Below are 22,929 nucleotides of genomic sequence, written 5' to 3' on the forward strand. Positions count from 1 at the left end.
CCCCGCCCTCTTCGGTGACGTCAGCAGAGGCAGTCCTTGGAAACGGGAAAACATACCTGGCACTGATCGGTAGTCGGTAGCCGTACCCGACTGCAGCGCTGCATCACGCTCTCCGGTTTACGCGCTCGGTGCCTTCAACGCTTTTCTGCTGAGAATTAATTTTTTTTTTTAAAACCGCAGCCATGCAACGGACGTGATCCGACTAGGCTTCACTCCTTATAACTTTTTCTGATCTTTTTTTTCCGTGTTGCTTTTCCTGAATGCAGGAGCTCCGGTCCAATCGGACATGTGGGGGGAGTGTCCCAGAGTATCTGCGTTTAACCAATAACAAATTGCGAGAGGCGGGGCTTGTGTGATCCAGAAGCGCTGGATTTGGTTTTCCATGGTGTGTTTAAAGCAGAGCCCCCCCCCCCCCCCCCCCCGCCCTCCCCGAGGACACATCATCTTACTCCTGTGGGAAACGCTTTTTGCCAATTTCTCATAGTCGCAAGTGGTCCACTGTGACCTTTCTTTTATGGATACAATGTCTGCATATTTGTCGTTGTTGTCGTTGTCGTTGTTGTTGTTGTTGATGTTGTTGTTGTGGCAGCCTCTCGTGCCCTCAGAGCCGAGGACTCGGCTGCTTGTTGGAGGCCATTTCCTTCGCAACTCTGCCCTCTTGTGTCCCAAGCTGCCACTGTCCTACATTAATCAAATAAAGACACCTTTCGTGCTTTTTTATTTTAATTAGATAGCAGTATACGCACTTTCACACAGACTTGGTTTCCATTGAATGTATTGCTTTTATCTTTTTTGATTTAGTGTTATTTGTATCTAAACGATATGCTCTCCTGTTCCTGAAACAGAGGATTTTATTATATTTCATACGTGGTGCTTAAGAACCCAAAATGAATACATCCCTTTTGCATGCACATGACAGTTTAATCAGTTATCTGTTAAAGCAACCATAGGTGTAATCCCAACACATGTTAAAGTTTTTTGTCAAGGATTTGTCAATGATTGACATTTGGTCAACTATCAGACTGACTGCGTCACAGGTGGACAGACGAAGTTGAGCCCATTTTCCAAAAGGATAAACCACCTTGTGATCAGTATTATTCAACATACTGCAGTCGTTGAATTTGATATTTTGTTGTGTTCCATTGTTCCAGCAATATCTAGCAATTAGACTTCATATTTTGCTTGATTTTCTTTCTCCAATTATGCAACTCATTTAATTTACTTTCTACACTGCGGTAAACTTTTTATGTATCTCACCTGCTGATGTTATCGTACCTTGTGTCTCATGCTGAGAATTCAGAGAATTTAAACAATATCCTATTTGTTTAGCATATTTTAAGCAGAAGTAGGTTGACAATCAGTGTGCCAAAAGTGGCAAAATGTAAAGGTCCAGTGTGCAGGAACTTCATCTGTAGCGGTTGCAAATTACAAGGCAGCTATGACCAGTATTTTAATTTAGTCTCTTACGGGCTACTGTAGAGCCCACCCCCCTTCCTATCTTGGTCCAAGCTAAAAAAAAACACAATAATCATTTTTAGTTAATTATGCACTAAGGAAAAATAAGTATTTATGAATATTATGTTACATTTCTGAAAAAAATTACCCTACAACTCATTACTTTGAAAACAAGTAATCTCCTTATTAACTCCTAACTAACAGAAATGAATGGACAATGAAAGTAAAAGCACTCAATCATTAAGATTTTTTAAAAATTTTATTTATTGGGCAAAGAGTCATTTTTGTAATTGTAATGCTCCTGGCATGCGTACATTACTGTGGCTTCACAGTTTGAAAACCAAAACAACCACACAGGAAAGCAGATCTGTGGTCAGTCTGAGTATAGGCCCGGGCAAGAATTCAATAGGATAATTTATTGTCTTTTAAATCATCAATTAAATCATCATTAAAAGGTATATCGACAGCTGTCAACTATGTTGTCTAAACATCTTAAGGATAACAAGCACATAGTAACAAAAATTCTCAGAAGATTTTACACTCAAGTTCTTAATTAAATGGGAAAATACACAGTACTCTTCATTTGTCAAGTATTTCATTGACCCATGGCATTACCATGTGGTTAGTTCATACAGAATATCTTTTGAGCTAACATGCTTTATTGTGACATATACTGTATCGCTTTGGGGATATTAAATGACCTGTCGGGATAGAAAACTTCCGTCATTTATAGCCCCAGCCCTAATATGCACTTTACACTTCAGATGTTTATTTTCACAACATTGGTTATTGTAACCAGGTCAAGAACCACAGTGGGTTTAGATCAATATCAGTACCAGAATACATGGCCGTTTGTGTTTAATTTTCATGATGGAGATTCTGCCTTCGTCTTTGCCTCAGAAAACTGTGAGATAAACATTCAGATAACTGGGTTTCCATTTTATGTCTCCTTTATGAACATTTTTAAAACAAATTGAATGCAAAAGTTTATGTCGTCCGGGTTGTGATATTGTGTATATATAGGTTGAAATTATTAAAGCATCATTAAATTCACTGAACTATTGTTGAGGGTGATGTCATACCTTTTATTTCTACATCTCAGAAGATGAAAGATGACTTGTCTTCAGATAGTGTGGAGTTCAAAATGAAATATGGGTATACTGTATCATTTCAGCCTTTGTCACACACGCAAGGAGGCACAATTACACATTGCCGCAATGCAACGCCTCCTAAAACAGAGGCAAACACATACAAGGACCAAGTAAAATGACACAGAAGAACTATGGAAGCATCTTAAAAACATTCTCACAGCAAATCTAATATTAGGAATGACTGCACCATTTCATTCGAAGGTTTCTTAACGTTAGTCACTGGATTTTTTTTTTTTTTTTACCCCTACGAAGTGGAAAAGCGGATTACGAGGAAACGCGCACTCTGACCTGAATGCCGTGAAAGTGAAGTTACCTTTAAACCTGATAACAGTTAACATGAAATTAGTCATAGTTCTGTACGAAGGCCGGTTACTGTGTTATAAAGCAGAAAGGACATGGAATTTGAATCTGGCAAAACTTTACTGAGAAATCTTGTATATGATTACAGGCTTTACCTACATACCGTAGCACTCAATATGCTATGCTGCATGCGCATCATCTTAAGAGTTATGCTCCAGTGTGATTACACGGTTCAACTTTTTCTAAAGTTAGAAGCCAAAATCTATTAAAAATTATGGATTACTTGTTTGAAATCATTAATTTTTTTTAATACCATCCCGTGAGAAAATGATGTGTGTGCTGCTGCTGCGTGATCACAACATTGATGAGAGATTGAACTACTGAAGTCGGGAGATTACACAGGAGATAAACCGGGTGAAAGTGTGGAGCAAGGTGTCTGACCACCAGACACAAAACAGCATGAAGGCGGGTCATTACGTTAGTAACATTAAAATGCACTTCTCATCCCTCACTCTAACTCTCTTGGATCTGTTTTAGAGGTGTCACGTCAAAATAAAGGTCAAATAGAGCGAGTGTTCGCCTGTGGAACATGAGCATGTTTCAGCTTGGGTCCTCCATGGCTGTAGGGAGCAGCAGCAGTCTGGGAGCCTCAGTTCACCCAGATGGGCCATAGAAGCAAACCTACATGGGAGTTTTGGACAAAGCCAGCACCCATTTTACACTTTACTGCTCCAGAGGGATGTTGGGAACAAAATGTAGGAGACGGACCACAGCAGATAGTACACGCATGCAGGGGGGAAGGATGAGCAGAACAGCATCACAACTCCTGAAAATAACAAAAAAAAGTGTAGTCAGATGTTAAGGTTAAAAACACAGAATGTATTGTCAGAAAAAGGAGAAAATAAAAAGCCCAGATTACCAAAAATATCCACATGGCAAGATGCCGCTACCGCATGCAATGTTGTAGCTGATATCTAAACTTGTTGAATCTTTTCAAGCCATTGCGCTTAGCTCTTGTCGGAGAGAGATGTGAATCATTGTGTGTTTTGTGTTGAATAGCTTTACCTCCAGCATAGACTGCCTTCTTCCAGGCCTGGGACTCCAGCACTCTGTCGTGGGGGTAGAAGGTCTGGCTGATCATGAAGAGGATCATGAACACGGCGATGACCCGCAGCATGGGCAGGTTCTCCCCTGACAGCAGAGACGCACTGGCCAGGATGGCGGCGGAGTAGATGCAGGGCAGCCCGCGATACATGAACGGGATGCCTAGGAAACCAAACGACGACCCAAACATCTCCAGTAGCTCCTTTAAATAACCGGCACAAGGTGTACGATAGCGAACCATATCGGGACTTACCGCTTGTAAAGAAGCACAGGCGGGTGAAAACAGACAAGACGTAACACACGCACAGGATGTTGTCCAGCAGGTCGGATGTCCTTAAGAGCAATGAGGTGGCGATCCCGAAGGTCGTGAAGTCGGCGAAATCATCCAGCTTGGCACCTGAACACGATAAAATATCACAAGGTCATCTGAATTGTTTTGGACTGAAACGCATTCTGAATAATTGGCTCCCGAAGGAGCGACTGGTGAGCGGCAAACGATCTATTATTAAGCTGCCTTAAATCCGGCAGTGATTGATAAGTAAATCATGAGTTTTAATTCTATCAAAGTCTGGCATGGCCATCGGACTATGTCACCCACAGTGGGATGGGGTAGGCGAAAAAATTTCCAAGTGGAAATTTTACAGCTGCCCTACGGGCAACCATTCTGTAAACAACATTCTCCACTGCCTCGTCGCTTTATGCCCTTGGAGCACAGAGCATGTTTTTCAGCAGATGAGGTGATTCAGGCTCCGGCCCAAATGATAGAGGTGGAATTCCACAGTCCGGGGTCAACAATTTTAGCAATTCCAGATATGCACAGAAGCAAAAGCAACGGGATGAAATAGACAATTGGAGGGTGATCCTGTGGAATTAGGCTGCTTAATCAGAAAGTGATTGTTCATTCGACAAAATACGTGGTGGGGGTCACAACAACATACACCTGCAAAGTCATGCAGAAAAACCCTGACAGGACACAAAGCCCCCAGAAATGTGCAGCCTACGATGCATTGTGATGCACCTGGGAGCTATTTTGGGCTCCGGAGCAAATTTGAACTTTCCCACTGGAAGCTTTTTACAACAGCTATTTGTGCCTCTTTGTTTAATATTGGCTATTTAATGCTGGGGTATTTTTAAATCAAGCCACATCTTATGTTCGGTGAATAATCATTTGCATTGGGTGCCTGTTACTTTGGTGGTGGGGGCAACAGGAATGGCATGCCACTCACACTGAATTAAAAAAAAGAGAAAATGATTTTACTTGTGGAGTAATTAAAACATATAGGAATAGCTCAAAAGATGCCATTTGATAAAGCTCAAATGACCTTCGATTAAATATGTATGATCCTTCTATTTGATACTTGGTAAGACTATCCAGAGTGTTCAGTCTTTCCTTCTGCTACTCAGTGTTGTTTATGACTTTGAGTCCAGACAAAAGACTGTGCAGCGAGCCCTGCCAGCACCCGAGTCAAGGTTTTATCTTTGGTAGAAGCTCCAGACAACAACACTCCACTTACCCAGTGCAGAGCAGGCATCGAGTTGCCTGGCAACTGCTCCATCTGCCAAATCCAGAAGGTAGCCAATCAGAACCAGCCAACATGCAGCGTGATGGTGCCTGAACAAGAAACAAAAATTCTTGAGGTTTCAGAGTCAAATTTATTATGATGATATGGAGCTAAAATTCAAACATACAAAACATTTCATTAAATATAGTTTGGTCATCCTGCAGCTAAGCTTGTCTAATGTTTAAGTTAGTAAAATCCAATAATGTGAACTCACCCATTTAGACTGCTGAGTATGGAGCTAATGCCCATGACCATGTTAGCAAGTGACAGAGCATTGGCTGCATTTTTACGTGCAAACTCCTTGATCTGGAGTCCTGTGGCTTCATCACTCAGAAAGAGCTTGTTGGTACACTGGAAGAGACCTTAGACCACAACAACAGCAGTTAGTAGTTGTCTGTGTTATGTCAATAACCCCTGCCTTGCTACAGCTAAAGGCAAAATCCTCACTATCACCGGGTGACCATAGCAGCTGACCTTTTGATGAAGGTGTCTAAATTGTGGACAGCTTAATCATTATATGCCAGTTTGAGACAAGATTCCAGTTGTAGTGAAAGAAAAAAATGTGTAGAAATTCAGAAAATATTCTTGATGCTAATTTACACAGTACTTTGTACACTATTGGGTGGGAAAATATATGGCAAAATATTGTAGCATTTGTCTGTTTGTTTTTTTAACGTGTGACTTTAAAAAGATGATTACCCTGTCTAATGTAAAAGAAGCATCACTTACCAAGACGTATGTATATTGGACGAAGATCAACCGTATGATACATTCATCCACTTTCAGATCACTAAAATGCATTTGTTACTGTACATTCGTTCATTCGCAGCCTATAGCATGCAAAATTACAGTCTCTCATCATCTACCCATTCAATTATCAGTTATATCTAAGCAATTCAAATTATTATTATTATATATATTATATAACATTTTAACTTAAAAGCAGCATGCAGCAAAGTTTCAGTTCCAATATCAACAGATAATATTTGAAAAGAAAACACATCAAAAGGATACATGTCTGAACGGGATGCGTGTGGCGTGTTAAGACTCAATTGTAATCAGATTAGGGGTCAAATACACACAAATACTGGTGTGGGAAAACAAGGTATAAACATTTACGGGACTATCACATACACCATTGGCAATAGTGAGATTGAGTTTGACCTACTCAATAGACACATACCAGACGTGAGATGTGTGGTGACCTTAGACAAGGACATGGCAGCAGGATTAAATAGCTCACTATTCAAGTCTATTAATACCAATGTAGCTGAGGCTTTAATCGGGATCATGGTCTACATCTACAACCTCTCATTGTTTACATAAACACACAGTATCAATTACAGTACCTAACGGCATGGGGGTAGAAGGTCAATTGAATTTGATTTAATTTATTGAAGCTTGTTTTAAAGTGCAGTTGGTAAAACTAATAATTATTGATTGAAAATGTAGTTGATTTGAAGATAACATTAAACGTATGAACGATCCAGTTTAGTCAGCAAGAGGGAATGCCTTCTGACACTAACCAAAAAGCCAGAAACGTCTTCCTGGCCTCTAAAGCCCTGATGTTTCTTTAATGAAGCCAAACAAAGAAACCAGTGTTTCCTGTCCGCCTCCTCTTTTGGGAGTTTATTGCTTTCTCTCGTCATAGTACAGTCCAAGACAGAGTGCACAGATAAATTGACCTGCAAAACTTTAAGATTTTTTTAAATGTTGCAGTAGCAACCCTTCAAGTGTTTTCACCCTGAACTTCCTGTGATTCCAAAGCCAGGCGAGTTCAAGACACTCTTCATCTGAAAGAAAACAGCGTATGAGACACAGCAAAAGCCAACAATAACTTACACTTTTACTTGACAGCATGCTTTCTACTTCTCATTTGGGATTTTAAAACAATTCACAACCTGGCATTTGGATTGTTATCTGAGAACTGTTCATGGGTAAACAAACACATTAGTTAATGCAGTTTGCTAATGGAATAGTCAGCTTCATTAACTTTAGTCACAGTTCAAACAATTAGGGAGGCCCCGCGTGCAGCTCCACGTGTAAAGTCCGTGAGGTTGCAGATCTCACTGCCATGTTTTGCCCTAACCGCTTTCAGACAGTGTTGTGGTCACAAATTTAAAAAAAGCAGGTAAAGCCAGAGACACTGACAGTTTGAACCCGGTCTCTTTTCTTTCTGGATTGCTGTGTAGTGACTGCAAAGCATGATTGGGAGGCCGTTGTTATGTAATTCTCTGCTGTGCTATGGTAACAACTAAAATACAAAGAAAAACAAGGAAATCAATTCAGAACAGGAATATTCTGGCTCGACCCAATTGGACAGTATAAGCGAGAGAGAGAGTTAACTCTGTTTTGTCCTAATGGTCTATGCCATTAAGGCAAAAAGGCAATGCCATTGCAATTCATTCTGAATACTAAACACCAGTCATTCAACATGTATTACCATTCTATTGGGTATGGTTTGTGATTCTGTAAAACAAATTTACAGCGTATCCATAGAATCAGTGGAAATAAACAATAAAACACAATCTTCAAACTACCTGCACGTAATGTAAAATAATTGCATCTCAAACCTTTCTAAAATCCACTTTAAGCTAAATGTATTCTATGTTGTTGCTGTTTAATTCGTTTTTATTCAAACCAATCATCTTTAAACCTCACTCAGAAAACGTGTGGTTGTTTTCCTGCCTAATTTAATCCGGGTAGACCTCCATGTAGGTTGGATTTCTGGCCCCCATTCAAATAATAATCCAAATATTTAGGTGAAATTCAGAAACAAGTACCTACCAGAGGAGGGAGACAGCAGGATCATGATTGTCTGGTTCACAGCTGTAAAGGAAATTTTTTTTAAAAATGTGCTTACTTATATTAACGTTGAAACATACACTGTTTTTAGCAACGTCATGTCACAACAAGCCCATTGTACGTTACTAGTTATGAAACCCGTATGTGTACGCGTTGAACCAGTTTTATCAGTTGCGTCACAACTTACTTGAGGTTTATTTTGTCAATGAATGGCTCCACAACTCCGACAAGCTTAGAATGAGGGCCACGGTAACCTGGCCGGCCCTCTCTCGTCTGTCACTACTACTAATTTGTTGAAAGCATGATGGCAACACGTCAAATTGACCGTTGGCCAGGATATGCGCCGCGCGTGGGGTTGTTTTACGCATCTCAAATGTGATGGCACGTCTTCGGGAGCACGCACGCACGCACGCGCGCGAACGCACGCGCCATTCTGGAACAAACGGTGGAGGGGTCTGACGTCGGAGCAACAGGTGAACACCTCGCGCCTCCGCTCAAATCCCTTTGTCTGTCACGACACACCCTCACAGGATTCTTTTTTTTTATAAACCCTTGAAACTCCTCAGATAAAAATAAGTTTGTTGAGTTTGTGGGGTTTGTTCGCGGTGTTGTAATAAAGTAGGTGTGTTGGTTAGATTGTTATACGGGGCTCCTGTTTTGGTTAATTGCCGAGATGTTTGTTCTTTACCGTCGTGGTTTAACATCTCTATATTGTGTCATATATTTCTAGCCCCTGTGCTCATCTTTCCCGTTAAATGACTCCATGCAGTCCATTTCCCCTGAATAAACGAGTGTCGTGGAGGCGGGTATCTATAGAGATGTGAAACGCCACATCGCAACTGCGTCACAGACAAACGGAACGAGTGGCGCGAAGCAGGCCTGCGTTTTCCTAAAGAATAAAAACATTGACGACGGGGATACAGGCGTTATACACATGTGTGCGTTGTTTCATCTTACCTGACGGGACCTCCAAAGATGACAAAGTACAGACAAATCCAATGACGGAAAAGTCTAAGTGCGCACGTAGTTAGGAGCGCGCGGGTTTTCGTTTTCTTGCTTTTTTTTTCACGTGGATGATCTCTGTGTCCTTTAAATCTCTTTGGTATATTCAGTTGCTGCGCGAGCTAGAGTACCATTGGCAGTTTACGTTTCAACCTCACAACCGCTATTTCAGCGCGTCCTTTTAAAGACCAAGGCTGGAATTTTCCACCGGAAATGACGCCACTATTTATTCTAGTTTCTTCTTCTAGTCTCTTTTATTATGTAGAGGCAGCTTCCGGGTTACTTGAGGTGAAAAATGAGCCGTCCGGTGCGTGCACAGTTTTTTAGAAGTTGTTTTATCATTTCATCGAAAATATACAAAGTACCTCAGCGGTAAGAGGAAGTGTATAGGGACTTTTTTTCAGAGATCATATCTTTGATTTTTGATGCAATAAAAAAAAGCTGCAAAACGTACAGCTAAATTATATTTCTCTAGAATAGGCTTCTGCTATTGCTATGACGCTATTTAAGTTAACATGTGGATAATAAGACGATAAAGCCACGTAAATAAATAAATGATGTTAATCAAATACAATCTTCTTAATGTTGCATTTTCTTTTGCATATTTATGAACACCTAAAAAATCGCACCAACAATATGCTGTAAGCACCGTGGAGGCGTAACCGTTCTTCTCCTGCTGTTATTGGTCTTACTGCGTCATATGAGAAGTAAATGTAGTTCTGGGAATCAAGCATTGCAATGGCACTTCACATGAAAGTTAACTCATTAACTGTTAACTGAGTCGCTAATTATTATAGATAAATGTTAATAGCCTATCCCCTTGTGAGAGTGACCCTCATGCCACTAATGCTACTAGGTCTACACATGTGTCATCCATCAGATGCCTAATTATGTCATTATTTTACTCATGACTTGTCAATCAATGTATGGTCCTAATGCAATCAGAGGAATGCAAGAAGAGACTGTACCTTACCTACATTTCTTTTTTTTAATTGATGCTGTTTTGACAAAACCTCTCGTCTCGTGAGGCGCAAGCCTGGAAGACTTCTATTCTATAGGTTGACGACATATCATAATGCCTTATGAGACATTACACACCATGCACCAACAGTAAATTCCCAAAAATGCACTCATAGGTCACACTGAGCAGAAAGTCAGCGGGCATGTAAGGCGGACCTTGTAGTCCTGACAGAGTTTTCCACGAGGCTGCTCGGCATTCACACACGCAAAGCCGAGAGTAGCATCAAATCTGCAAAACATTCAGTGAGAAAACTATTAAATAAGGCAAATGTACACATGAATCTCAGTTTACTCTTTACGAGGAAGGAGGACTGTGCTTAGCTTATCACAAATATCGGCTCTGTTCCATAGTTACAGAATCTGTCAGGTATCTCTAAAGCTCCCAAGATCCCCAAACCTTAAAAGTACAAGAACGGCGCCAGACCAATGTAGTCTACCTAAACTGTGTAATATGGCTTTGTATAGAAAAGGTACTAGTGTTTCATCCGTGTTTTTTATAAGTAGAACAACCAACTTCCTCATACAAACCACAGTGATACTTGTGAAACACAAATCACAAGACATATTGTAATGCACCATGATATACAGAACCAGTCAAAGATGAATCATGAGGCAAACAAAACACAGCATTTGTTTCTTTGATAGTTACCTTGTATCACAGTTTTTGTCTTAGGCAAGACACTCAATATTCCTTCTAAAAAAACGGAGTGACCTCCTGGAAAAAAACAACTTATAAATACATTGAGACACAATGTAGCAATGATTTGCTTTTTCAGTGCCGTTTGGTATAATTAATCTCTGCCGAGTGGCTTTCGGCTGATGATCTTCACGTTGTAGTTTTTAGTTACACAATAGGATTTTTTACATGGCGCTGCCGACTCCAGGTCTTGCAGGTTTTTGTTTATCCATCAACACTTAGGTATTGACTACTCACATCTGAAAGACGTCCCCCAGTCCTGTGTGCAGGGACACCGGACACTGTCACGGCTTCAACGGCCACGGGCCTGGAGCAGACCTGACTGGGATACAATATCTGCAGCTGGAGGAGGGTCTCACAGTCCCCTCGCTTTGTGGGATTGTCCACGTTGAACCAGCGTGTCCTGCAACCTGCAGACCAGTGAGAAAAATGGACAGAGTGCAAGAGTCAAAGCAGGAGCTTAGTGTTTAACGTAGTGCGGTTAAAGGAGAATTCCCCCATGCAAAGGTCCTGAACATCCCAATTATGTCGAGCATGCTGGGTGAACTGTTGCCATGGTTATGGAAGTAGCTTAACAGTTGTGTTAACATCTCCATGTAATCAACAACTGACTGTCGGATAAAATGAAGTTAGTTAAAAGTTGAATATCACAACAGTATTGTCAAAGGTTTTATGGACATGTGTTATTATGAATAATAATAAATACATGCTATGCTCTCATTTTGATTTATAGGACTGAATTTAAAAATAAAAAAATGACCTGACGGAAACTTAAGAACGTAATTTAACAAAATGTAATTAACTGAATTATCCTGTAGCATTGAATTCAGTTAATATTCTATTCCTGTTACCTTTTGTTGGGCCAGAAGTTGGAGGGACTTTATCCTTGTTTCAGTTTTATTCTGCTTTCAGTTAACATCATCAGTGTCACTTACCTGATACTGATCTCACAACTATTAGGAGTTAACTGCTGATATGAAGAATGAAGATATACAGGTCTATGCAGTTAAAGGGTAGGGTTTCAGAAAAGAGCCTGAAAGATGTTCAAATCCGTGAATAAAAACATGTCAAATAAAAACACCTCAATTGTAAACCACATTTTACAGCATTGTCATGGTGACGTCACGTGACACATGGCAGCAAAGTTACACCATTTCAAGCCCTTACAGACTCCGTCTCTCCCCTCTGAGTATGTCTCTTGGGCCGCGGTGTTTACCGAGCTACACGTATTTGATTGCTAGGTAGCATCAGGTGATGTGATTAACAACGCATGTAATGGGTCGCTGTTCCTCCGGGACCGATGAACGAGTGCTGTAAAGGCTAGAAAAGCTGCATCAGTTAAAAAGAAGGCAAATTTAAATGATGATCAATTATCTAGCACACAGCTACTTATCTGTGATTCAAAATGAATGGTGCTTTATAGTATGCAGGAAAATGGAAAGCAGAGGAGCAGGTGGAAGGTCAGCTTATGAAAATCATAGGAAAACTCTGGACTCAAGGGGAGAAGAGGGGGATGAGGGGGAGACAAAGAGCAGCTTTAGAGGATAAAATGACATTAATACTTACCGTGACAGAAAACCGAGGGACAGGTCAGTAACACCTGATAGTCCTGACATTGTTTAGCGCTCTGTTTTTTTCGTTGATGCATGCAAATCCGAAAGCAGCATCGTAGCTGTATTAAGAATATAAAAACAGATAAAAAAGACTCAGACTGACACTGGAAATGACACATTACAACTTGAGTACAGCAAGTCTTGACTACAGGAGTCCATCCCAGCTTGCACTGGGCGGGTCACGTGATGAAATAGGGTTAGGTTTGTCTGTAACATGGTGCTGATAAGTCTTTGTTAATGTTGTTGTGAAAATGGTTATGATATTAATTAGCTTGGCAATTATGAAACCAGCTACTTTCGGACGTTCAGTCTAAAGCAACAGAAGAAAATGACCTTCACAGAACTCATTCGGACATGTAAACCTGACTTTGTAATCCTCACAACTCTTACTCGCCTGCTCTGCGTTTACACAGGCGAACCCGATGGTGGCATCATAACTGCAACAAGGAGAAGAAGGTTGGTGAGTGTCCTTAGGTGATTCAATAGTTTTAGTTTATGGTGCTTATCTCGCTTTATAAAGGTATCGGTGTGGGAGGCGGGTTCCCCGTAGATGGTCTGGACCTCGATGGCTATTGGCTGAGGGCTGATTTCTCTCGGGTATTTGCTTCGGAGGTCACTAAGGACCTCGAAGTCCCCGTTTCCTCCTGGGTCATCATCATCAAACCAGCGCGTCCTACATTCTACAAAAATTAGGAATCACATTTTAGAGCTTAACCCTTTGTTTTTCCTTGAATTTAAAGGGCCAGTGTGGTTCATTTTGGTGAATCCACTATCAGAAAGCATTTATGACTACGTTCTTCCATCAGTGAAATCACTTATATTTGGCGGTCCACCAGTTTGACCGCCAACGTATATATCTTCAGTAGCTCAGAACGGGCAAACCCATCAGTAGCGGACAGAGGGCCTCTTGCATTTCTTTGCAACCTGAGGACCGCCGTCGTTTTCACAAAAGTAAAACTACGGTAACGTGAGCCGACAACCGCATGAGTTCAATCGTGTCAGCCCGGTTCTGTGAGCAGTGGCCCAGGTTAATCCACTCTAGGAGTTAAGGGACTGAGCAAAGGGGAATTCAGTTGCCTGCAATCTGTAACCATACAGATGAAAAATCTTACCTGAGCAGAACTGTCCTGTGCAGGTGAACAGGACCTTGTAATCGTAGCACTGTGTCCCTTTCTGTTGTTCTGAGTTGAGGCATAAAAGGCCCTCTGATGCACTGTAGCTGCCGAAATACAACCATCCCATCCAAATGATACACATGGTCAAAAAACGGGTTCATTTGGTCTGAGTTGCCATGGTTTTTACAGGCAATGAAGAAGTGAGGCAGTCGTGTTTGTGTTGTGTTTTCTACATCTTTGGTTGTTTAAGAGAACAAAATACAAAAGTATTAGATTGCAATACCCTTTGTAAAATACCCCAAACCCAGTTACTGTCACTGTTATTCAATAAATGGTCAGGTATGGTCACTTGTAAATGAATTACAAGTGCTGCAACTTAAAAGAACAGCAAATTGTTTTGCCTGGAGAGAGAAATTATTTATTTTTTGGTTGGCGGGCAAATTATTCATTTTAGAAATAAGTCTTCCCAAATCTGATCTGTGAGCTCTGGTGTCAAATAAAAATTGGGATATAAAATAACTGGAGTAAAGTTCTCTTTCATACCCAACTTTTTCCAATGTGTGATTTTCCACATGTGTGGAAAAAGTGAGCCACCTCCACCTCTGTCCCGTCCTCCCGTGGCTAAAGTCCCCCGACCGAATTGATCCTCGCAACTCATCCATACATCTAGTACCTCTAAGTATTCAAACAGTTCATCACTGTTACCACATTGTGCTCTTACAGAATCAATAACCTACTTCACCTCGTTGTTGTTATTGCAGCACATTCATTTTACATAATGCAACATGTATTAATAAATGAATGCACTCGTTAATAAATGCAGAAGACTGTAAAATGCTCACTGTACCGGTGGGACAGTTTTAGTGTTAGAAACCTGATTTGGGTGTAACCTCTACAAGGGAACATTGGATCTCAACTCTTTTAATGGACTAGTTGGCCCCTCCTCGGGGACAGGATGACCTTAACGATTACCTTAACAATGGATTATATGGGAACAATGACGTGGTTTGTGGCAAAAATGATCCATCTAAACCAAATCAGTCAGCGTTGAGCCAAACACAGAAATTAAGACCTGCCAAAAGGAAAACTCAGGAGATAAAAAAAAATAGTACATGAATTTTGTTTTTAATTAAGAAACACCAAAAGCAAGGGGAGCATCTTTTAAACATTTCATATGGTACACTTTCATTCAAGTTATCCTTTTTTTGCCGTGGCATTTTCGAAGCAAAACAAATTTAAAAATAAAAATTGTCCATCATTACTACAAGTGCACCAGTCATTGCAATGGTACAGTGTACAGTGTATATATGAAAATTCAGTTTTAGAGCAGATACACAAAAGGCATCCAACAAGGGGCTTACACACCATCATTCTCTGCTTCACTGTCCTAAATCTGGACCACAAGCGTGGCTCCATTTAATCCACATGTTCACATCTACATCAACATCGACATGATGACAACTTTCTGCATAGATATATAATACATGTGCTGAATTTGAAGCCTACAATTTCTTTCGTTGAGTGAATAATAAAACCTGTTTCCAACTTTCTGACCAATCAGTTCAGAGTTTTATGCATTAACCTTTTCATGGAATTTCATTGAGGTTTTTTGATGAACTTCCTGGGGGGGCGGGGGGGGGGCATAATAAAACTCAAACATGATGGGGAAAACAAGGGTATGTGGGAGGCAATACACAATAACCAGAAGAGAGAAAATAGAGAGAAAGAAGAGAAAGAAAACGCAAAACAATAAATAAAAATGAGTCAACTCTAAGAGGAAGGATAGTGCTCATTTCAATTGTATAAAGGATATTAATGCACATATTTTAAGCTTAAAGAATTGAGAAAAAAGGTTTGCGAAACCCCCGTTGCCGTTTTGTGGTGTGGTTGAAACTAAACCCGAGCTACACAACTGGTCGCAGCACCTGCACGAGGCTTCCGCTGCATTCCCACACACACCATCAAACACACTATCCCAACTGTGTCCGATACTGCTGTTTGCTGCAGATGCATCTCCTTCTTCTTCAGTTTTGTAGCTTACTGCATTGCTAAAGCCACCAAACTTGAAAATAAAGCAATAGGTTAATGCAGCTCTGAGGATTACACAGTCACAGGTAAACACACACACACACACACGTACTGTGGCTTAAAGTATGGTGACCTATGAGAAATGGAAGGGACTTAAGCATACATAACCAACAAAAAGTATTCACCTCATTTCCTCCAGATATTGACCTCTTTGGCACAGAAATTGCAAATTACTGCTTCCGCTCAATCAAATCACTGGATCTACTCAATCAAATATGGCTGTGGAGGCAACAAATCATGCCATATTCTTCAGCAAATCAACCTCAAACGCCATGAATATATTAACAAAGGTGAATTGCTCTACAGCACATTTGACAGACAGCATGCTGTTTCGTTACTTCTGACATTAGCACCATAGTTTCTATCTTTGTCATGAAAAAACCCCCCAATACAGACACAGAGGACCCTAAAGCGCTGTGAAGGACTTGCAAAGCAAGAGATCGGCAGAGTCAAAGCGGCGGTATGTAACATTTGTGGTTATTAATTGGTATTGGACGACCTGAGTTGTGTACCGAGGCTGCGTGTGACCATGCGCCCTCATCCCTCAATAATTTGTAAAAGACTGTAAATGCATGCTCACGTGCGGAAGAAAAAAAAAAGTTCCTCTACAGAAGTGAAGAAAGAAGGCCTTAACATTGTCAAGTATGAATACAGTTAGACCTATACAAAGCCCTGGACACACATTATTAGAACCCAGAAAAAATTCTAGGGAAGCTGAAGAGCAGTTATGGTTAGTTTGCATGTTTCCCCCCCACACATATAATATATTTATATGTATATAAATAAAAAATTCAGTGCTGTAAAAACATCTCCAACTCCATAGGATCTGACCCATCGTAGAAAGCCTAATATGTTTTAGTCTTACTCTTTTCATGGCTAAACTACTGCTGGAAGTATATAAGCTGTTTTGGTTCTTGACTCTTTAATTGTCCTTCATTGAGAATACACCACAGAGTAGGAGAAAACTTGTTAATGTCGTTTCATGGTTTCACTCTATTTTTTTGGTTTTTCTGCACATAGAGAAAGATATCCTGTTGTGTCGTCTCTGCATTTTTTTGGTAGCAGCGAAGCACCAAGTCTCTCTGTGTGCGTCTGCTGTGTCTGCGTGACTTAACTCCATAGTCTGTGTGTGTGTGTGTGTGTGTGTGTGTGTGCAGAGATCTATGACGTGCATGGCATCACGTTGATGCCGTGGGCTGCGTGGGTCTGCAGGTCGATGGCCTGGGCCGGCTGCTGTCCCGGCCGGGCATTCATCATGGCCAAGTTCCTCACGCAGCCGGTCATTCCAGACGAAAACTTCCCCCCTGTCATGGCAGCCATGTCTGGGGCTCCACCTGTGGCGGGGGGAGGAGGAGGAGGGAAAGTAAGGGAGGACGTTCCTCCTTGGTCATTTGGACCCACACAGCATCTATGAATCTGGAAGAACTGCCAAAAAACGAAGCGTTTGAGGTTGCATTTTCCACTTCTGAAGTGAAGAACAGTTTGAAAATAGTATGAGGTAGATACTTCCATTGTGTGGACTGCTAGCTTAACCAAAACATTGGAAGCTAAACTTACCAAAGCACAGATTTCCATCTTGGTTATTGATGAAGAAAACAGACGCATGTGTAAAGCTGGAGATGATGTCATTGAAAGAGGAAATAGTGTCTGTGTCCAAGTAGCGTCAGCTAGCTAACTGCGCTGGTGTTAGCTTGCAGGCTAACATGTGTTACAGCAGTAGTTTTATGAAGAACAGTTCAGCTAGGTAGCTCATTAAAAAGTCTGGCGCTCAATGTATTGGCCACTTACACAGTGTTTTCTGTGAAATGAGTCACCACACAGTCGTTCTTTCTTAGACAGTTAAACAGTTCAACAGATTAACAGTTAAAGGAAAACTATAAAGATTCTATTTTAGTCCTGCTCCTTTTGAATTAGGGTTTGGGCTGGTGAGCGCCGGCCGGCAGTCATGGACCAAAGAGCCCGACATCGTGATTTAAAATCGAGAGCACCAAGGAGCAAGATGTCTGAATGTTAAGTAATCCACAAATGAACTTTAGCATCCAAACATAACCCTTCTTTAAGTCGTCAGTTTTGGGCCTCCGAGCTTTCAATTCACACACCGAGGTATACGCTGCCTTTGGTGTTGACCATGAGGCTTCTGCCTTTGGACTGTCCAGAGAGCTCGGCGCCGCCATCAATCTGGATGTATCCGTTTTTTCCAGTTCTGTAACAAAAGGAAAAAACATGAGGCGACACACACATATAAGCACTGGTCACACAGAGACAAATGAGAAGATTGTGCACGCAGTTCATTGATAATAGCTGATATACAGTGTTATGAAAAAGTTTGGGCACCCCTGATAATTTTCAAGATTTTCCTTTATGTTTCATTGGTTGTTCGGCACAGCAATTTCAATTAAATATATCATATAGCAGACAAACACAGTGATATTTAAGAAGTGAAATCATGCTGTGGGGCTGTGTGGCCAGTGCAGCTACTGGCAACCTTGTTAAAGTCGAAGGTCACATGGATTCCAGTCAGTATCAGCAGATTCCCCCGAACAATGTCCAAGAATCAGTGACAAAGTTGAAGTTGCGCCGGGACTGGATACTTCAACAAGACAATGACCTCAAATTCTACCAAAGCATTCATGCAGAGGAACAAGTACAACGTCGTGGAATGGCCATCTCAGTCCCCAGACCTGAATATCATTGAAAATCTGTGGTCTGTTTTAAAGCGGGCTGTCCATGCTCAGAAACCATCAAACCTGACTGAACTGGAGATGTTTTATAAAGAAGAATGGTCAAAAATACCTTCAACCAGCATCCAGACCCTCATTGGAAACTATAGGAAGCGTTTAGAGGCTGTTATTTCTGCAAAAGGAGGATCTACTAAATATTGATGTAATTTTTCTGTTGGGGTGCCCAAATTTATGCACCTGCCTACTTTTGTTGAAGTATTTATTGCACACTTTCTGTAAATCCTATAAACTTCATTTCACTTCTTAAATATCACTGTGTTTGTCTGCTATATGATATATTCAATTGAAATTGCTGTTCCGAACAACCAATGATGCATAAAGGAAAATCTTGAAAATGATCAGCGGTGCCCAAACTTTTTCATACCACTGTATGTAGGCGTATCTCGTAAAACAACACAGCTATCACTAGGGTCCAAAGTCACCAAGCTCTTTTTACGTGAGTACGTATATATACATAAATGCAAACATACCTGACTGCTGTGACCTTATGCCATCTTCCATCATTTATGGCTTTCCGGGACAAGATTTGTGCCTCTCCGCTGCCCAACTGGTAACTGGAGATCATACCAACCGTCAGCGTTAGTGCGACATTAATAAGCGCTGACACAGAAGCACCAGGTAATTCGGCTCAGTCACCTGAAAACAAGGTGTCCGTTCTGCAAACCCAGGCTTATGAAGTCCTTGCCTTTGCCGTGTTCTCCATGTTCCTGGAAATACATGTTTTGTCAGCAGGGGGAAAGAATGCTGTGGGATCGAATGCCGTGAATCATTGAACAGCTTTGGTGGTTGTTCGCACCAACTGTTACAAAAGCAAACATGAGGCCACGCAGACAGATTGCTCCCGACTGTGTTTGTAGAAGTGTGACTTAAGGCCTCAGGGCAAAAAAAAACAGTGTCAGTAGGAAGAATCGTGCAAAACAAACACTTTGTCGTTTCAAATGTGGGGATTCTCCACTAGTGTCTTATAAAACCATCGAACATGTGAATGAAAAGCATATGGTGTGAAACATGCAAAATAAATAACCAGTGTCTTGTGTTCGAGTGGATACCTTTTTACTAGCATGCACCTTTCGCAAATTGCGTGCGCCATTGGTCTCCTGAGGAAAATGGAGGGTGAGTTAGAGAAGCAACATGCATTTATTTAGTGGTGTGAGATGGAGACTTGTAGCCAACATGCCCAAATATGTCTCAGCCTCGGGGGGGGGGGGGGGGGGGGACAAGGATGAATTAAACAGTGAACACTGAAATGAAAGAGAATTCAGTAATGTGTAAGAGATGTATTATTGTTGACGCCTAAGCAAAGAGGACACAAAACTCGCCGAACGCTACGACAACATTAATGAGCATCACGTCTTTAAAAAGGTGAGGCAATGGTGATGAATTAAGAGTTCCTAAGTGCCATAGACATGTTAGGGTGAGTATGAAAATTGTAAAAGGGAATGCACAAGTATCCGTTTTAAGATTTGGAATAACCTTGATCCAGTACTGTTAGTAAGTCTGAAGGCAAGAGCAGGACTCACCACTCCCTGCCACAGGATCAGGCCCTCAAAGGAGCTCGTGTTGATCTCCAGTTCGATTGTCTCTGGTGAGTCATGAGCACTGATACAGCAGAAATGGTAATTATTTGGACCAATGATGCATTGTTACATCAGTTTTGTGGGTTTAAACAGGTTCACAATCTTTTTTTTTTTAATTAAATACTAAATCTCCCATACTCCCTGCAGTACTCCAACGGTGTACAAGAACCATTTAAAAAACAATGGGCTATAATTGTTAAAACAGTGTTAAAAAGTAAAACTAATTACCTTCTCGGAAAGACAGATTTAGGAAGGGCAATGTATCCATCATCATGGAAATGAGCTGCATACTGGTAGGGTGAATCTAGAAAAAGAATACAGTAAATACACATTAAAATTTTATTTAAATAATTATGAGCCCCCTGTGGACTTTCATTCTCACTGCTGTAGTGCCCTCCAGTGGCAAAAGGAGGAAGTGACCCAGAGACAGAAGTTACATATCAGTCAGAGACATCTCCGAAATCCCTTAGAAATATGTATATTATGTGTTTGTGGTGTTTAAAACGAGACCATGCAACTTCTCAAATAAAGACATAACACATTGTTCATCTTGTCAAATGAACATTGAATTCATAAGCAATACAAGTGGATGTTTTATGACAAGTTGCTTGGTGGCTGATGACTTCACTGCTGACTTTACTGCTCATTTCCGCTAAACTGTCATACATACTGTCACAGACAATTACAATTACAAACGGCAAAACTCTTCGATATGCCCAAACCAGGCTCCATGATGCAAAAACCTGACAGTCCAATGTTGCTCACACGCTTCACCATTTCTGAACTTTCACTGAGATCAAACGGAACGCACACCACGGGTCCATGCAGGAGCACCTATATTCGAAGTGCATCTCATCTCACCCAAACACCATCACACTGCGCTTTCAACAGAGAGAAAGGTGTTAGTAACAGAATAAGTGTGTGCAACAGATTTAATGGTTTGATATAGAGAAGGACAAGTGTTACTGTTTATCTTAGGCATTCTTGAGGGAGAAGACAATAAGATTATAAGCTTCCATCGTACAGGCACTGACATGACAACAGGGAAGAAAGAGAAACAAGAGGAATTCCGCATTTACGTCTGGCAGCATGATCCAGTCGATCTCCCAAAAACAGCCCAGCATCCGGTTACCTTTTATTACAGATGCAGAGCGCCCCTCTCCCGACAATACAATGATGGGCATAGGAGCTTCAGATGAGCACAGACGCATGTTTGGTATGCGCGAACACGTGTTAGGCAACAGACAGTTTGGGTCGGGTTTGGGGGGGGGGGGGGGGCGCTGGGCCCCCTCGGGCTCAGATGGGCCCCTGTTAGTCACGGTCAGGTCAGGCAGACTGAAATATTGAGATACTGTACCATTTTCATCGCTACTTTCCAAATTCCTCAGGGCCTGGGGGAGGGGGAAGCTGGAGACCTGACCTGTGTGTGCAGGATGTATAGCATTGAGAGTGCAGGGGTAAAACAAAAGCCATCACTGAGGTGTAACCCTCCCAGCATGCAGTGCAAAGCCGGGGGGGGGGGGGTTGTGGAGTCGTCTGATGTCCGACGGGCTTCATACTGTGGAGAATGTGAGTCATGTGTGCTCATTTCTGGTTGTGGGTCTAGTCTTTGATGATGATTATCTTTGTCCATGAGATGCAGGTGCATGAAGTCATTTGATAGCGGCGGGAGAAACGCTTTGAAGATCTGGAGGTTTGCTTTTCAGAACTCCTTTTAGACAAAATTGGCCACTGAAATGATAAGTAATCGGCCATACAACCAAACCATTTCCTCCCATTCTTTCTACAATTTCTGGCTTACAAAAATGTGATACACGCGGCTGTCTGGTTGGTCAATACTTACTCTCTTCACAGTTTAGACCTGTGCGGCCGGGTGCACACACACACTGGCCCTTGACACAGATGCCACCATCTTGGCATTGAAGGTTGCTCTGGCACACGTCTCTCACCACCTCACAGCGCTCACCTGCGGGGTCACATTCCGGTTAGGGGTCAGGAATGAAAAGGCAGGGCGAGTTCCACCTGATGTTTTGATGCTCCCACAAGTCAAACTTTTTTGAAGCCGATGATGATGAAGTGGACATTGGGCAGGAACCAGAAATATAGAGCAGGTGACGCTAACCTTCAAATCCGTCCTTACAGAGGCACTGGTACTCGTACTCAAAACTTGTCATGCAGTGGCCCCCATTCAGGCAGGGCCGGCGGTCACAGGGGCTGTTGTCCACACACTTGCCGATGGATCTGCTGTCGGTGAAGCTGTAGGACAGATCCACCTTCTTGTTGTTGATAGACACCTGCAGCACGCAGCACAGACACATTTAAGCAAAACAAACACTGGACAGTATTCATTACATTTCCTCTCCGTTCTGAGCATCGATATCTCACCTCTCCTATACACCCCACAAACATTTTGCTGATGTTAGCAGGCATAGGCAGGAGGTCCGTGTTGGGAATTCCGCCCAGGTACATGGGGGTGTGGATGTTGAGGCCCTGGGCTTTTCCTGGAGACGTTTTTTTCTCCACTGGGCCTTGGTCAACCCTGAGGTGGCCGACCCTCTTGTTTCGCTCGGCCACAACCCTGTGCCACTGGCCCAAAGACACTGCCTCAGGACTTCGAAGGATTGCTTGGCCTAAAAAAAAAAAAAAAAAAGGGCTGTCTCAATTTGAGCCTCTCTAACTCTAACCGTACCAAGAATCCT

The 22,929-nt window shown here is 41.7% G+C and overlaps 2 protein-coding genes and 1 long non-coding RNA gene across 15 annotated transcripts in view; all 3 read right to left on the bottom strand.

Moving 5' to 3' along the window:
- Positions 1 to 1,695: 1,695 nt before the first annotated feature.
- On the bottom strand, positions 1,696 to 9,597 carry tmem269 (transmembrane protein 269). 4 transcript variants are annotated; one of them, XM_037456833.2, is made up of 8 exons: positions 9,335 to 9,596; positions 8,360 to 8,401; positions 7,316 to 7,365; positions 5,787 to 5,934; positions 5,525 to 5,622; positions 4,264 to 4,407; positions 3,972 to 4,172; positions 1,696 to 3,732 (listed from the first exon to the last, which is right to left on the bottom strand). In XM_037456833.2, exons 4-8 carry the CDS (start codon positions 5,825 to 5,827, stop codon positions 3,623 to 3,625), a joined length of 594 nt encoding a protein of 197 aa, XP_037312730.1. In that variant the 5' UTR covers positions 5,828 to 5,934; positions 7,316 to 7,365; positions 8,360 to 8,401; positions 9,335 to 9,596; the 3' UTR covers positions 1,696 to 3,622. The 4 variants fall into 4 exon arrangements, with proteins under 4 accessions (XP_037312730.1, XP_037312727.1, XP_037312728.1 ...); XM_037456830.2 differs by lacking the exon at positions 7,316 to 7,365 and having other exon boundaries at positions 9,335 to 9,597; XM_037456831.2 differs by having other exon boundaries at positions 5,787 to 7,365.
- A 785-nt stretch (positions 9,598 to 10,382) lies between these two features.
- On the bottom strand, positions 10,383 to 12,004 carry LOC134132693 (uncharacterized). The gene is made up of 3 exons (XR_009956873.1): positions 11,948 to 12,004; positions 11,334 to 11,506; positions 10,383 to 10,628 (listed from the first exon to the last, which is right to left on the bottom strand). It is a non-coding gene; the product is annotated as an uncharacterized LOC134132693 (long non-coding RNA).
- A 2,924-nt stretch (positions 12,005 to 14,928) lies between these two features.
- Positions 14,929 to 22,929, bottom strand: part of hspg2 (heparan sulfate proteoglycan 2) — a 76,219-nt gene continuing 68,218 nt past the window's right edge. For 7 of the 10 annotated variants that reach the window (XM_062565416.1, XM_062565420.1, XM_037478125.2 and 4 more), the window contains 11 exons: positions 22,616 to 22,860; positions 22,353 to 22,524; positions 22,074 to 22,196; positions 21,588 to 21,650; positions 20,459 to 20,534; positions 20,174 to 20,252; positions 19,703 to 19,750; positions 19,290 to 19,360; positions 19,124 to 19,207; positions 18,012 to 18,115; positions 14,929 to 17,246 (listed from right to left, as the gene is read on the bottom strand). In XM_062565416.1, coding sequence (XP_062421400.1) covers positions 17,074 to 17,246; positions 18,012 to 18,115; positions 19,124 to 19,207; positions 19,290 to 19,360; positions 19,703 to 19,750; positions 20,174 to 20,252; positions 20,459 to 20,534; positions 21,588 to 21,650; positions 22,074 to 22,196; positions 22,353 to 22,524; positions 22,616 to 22,860 — 1,238 coding nt within the window. In that variant the 3' untranslated portion in view covers positions 14,929 to 17,073. The remainder of the gene's footprint in view (positions 17,247 to 18,011; positions 18,116 to 19,123; positions 19,208 to 19,289; positions 19,361 to 19,702; positions 19,751 to 20,173; positions 20,253 to 20,458; positions 20,535 to 21,587; positions 21,651 to 22,073; positions 22,197 to 22,352; positions 22,525 to 22,615; positions 22,861 to 22,929) is intronic. The other 3 variants (XM_062565436.1, XM_062565424.1, XM_062565434.1) reach the window with 2 other exon arrangements.

Source organism: Pungitius pungitius, chromosome 1 (genome assembly GCF_949316345.1).
Source record: "Pungitius pungitius chromosome 1, fPunPun2.1, whole genome shotgun sequence".
Classification (NCBI taxonomy): domain Eukaryota; kingdom Metazoa; phylum Chordata; class Actinopteri; order Perciformes; family Gasterosteidae; genus Pungitius; species Pungitius pungitius.

Bases quoted from the DNA above. Each gene is read 5' to 3' on its own strand.
- tmem269 (XM_037456830.2), bottom strand. From the start codon at position 8,384: ATGATCCTGCTGTCTCCCTCCTCTG. The intron at 4,408-5,524 runs GTAAGTGGAGTG...TATCGTGTTCAG, and splicing joins CGATGCCTGCTCTGCACTGG to GTGCCAAGCTGGATGATTTC. The intron at 4,173-4,263 runs GTAAGTCCCGAT...TTGGTTTCCTAG, and splicing joins CCTGTGCTTCTTTACAAGCG to GCATCCCGTTCATGTATCGC.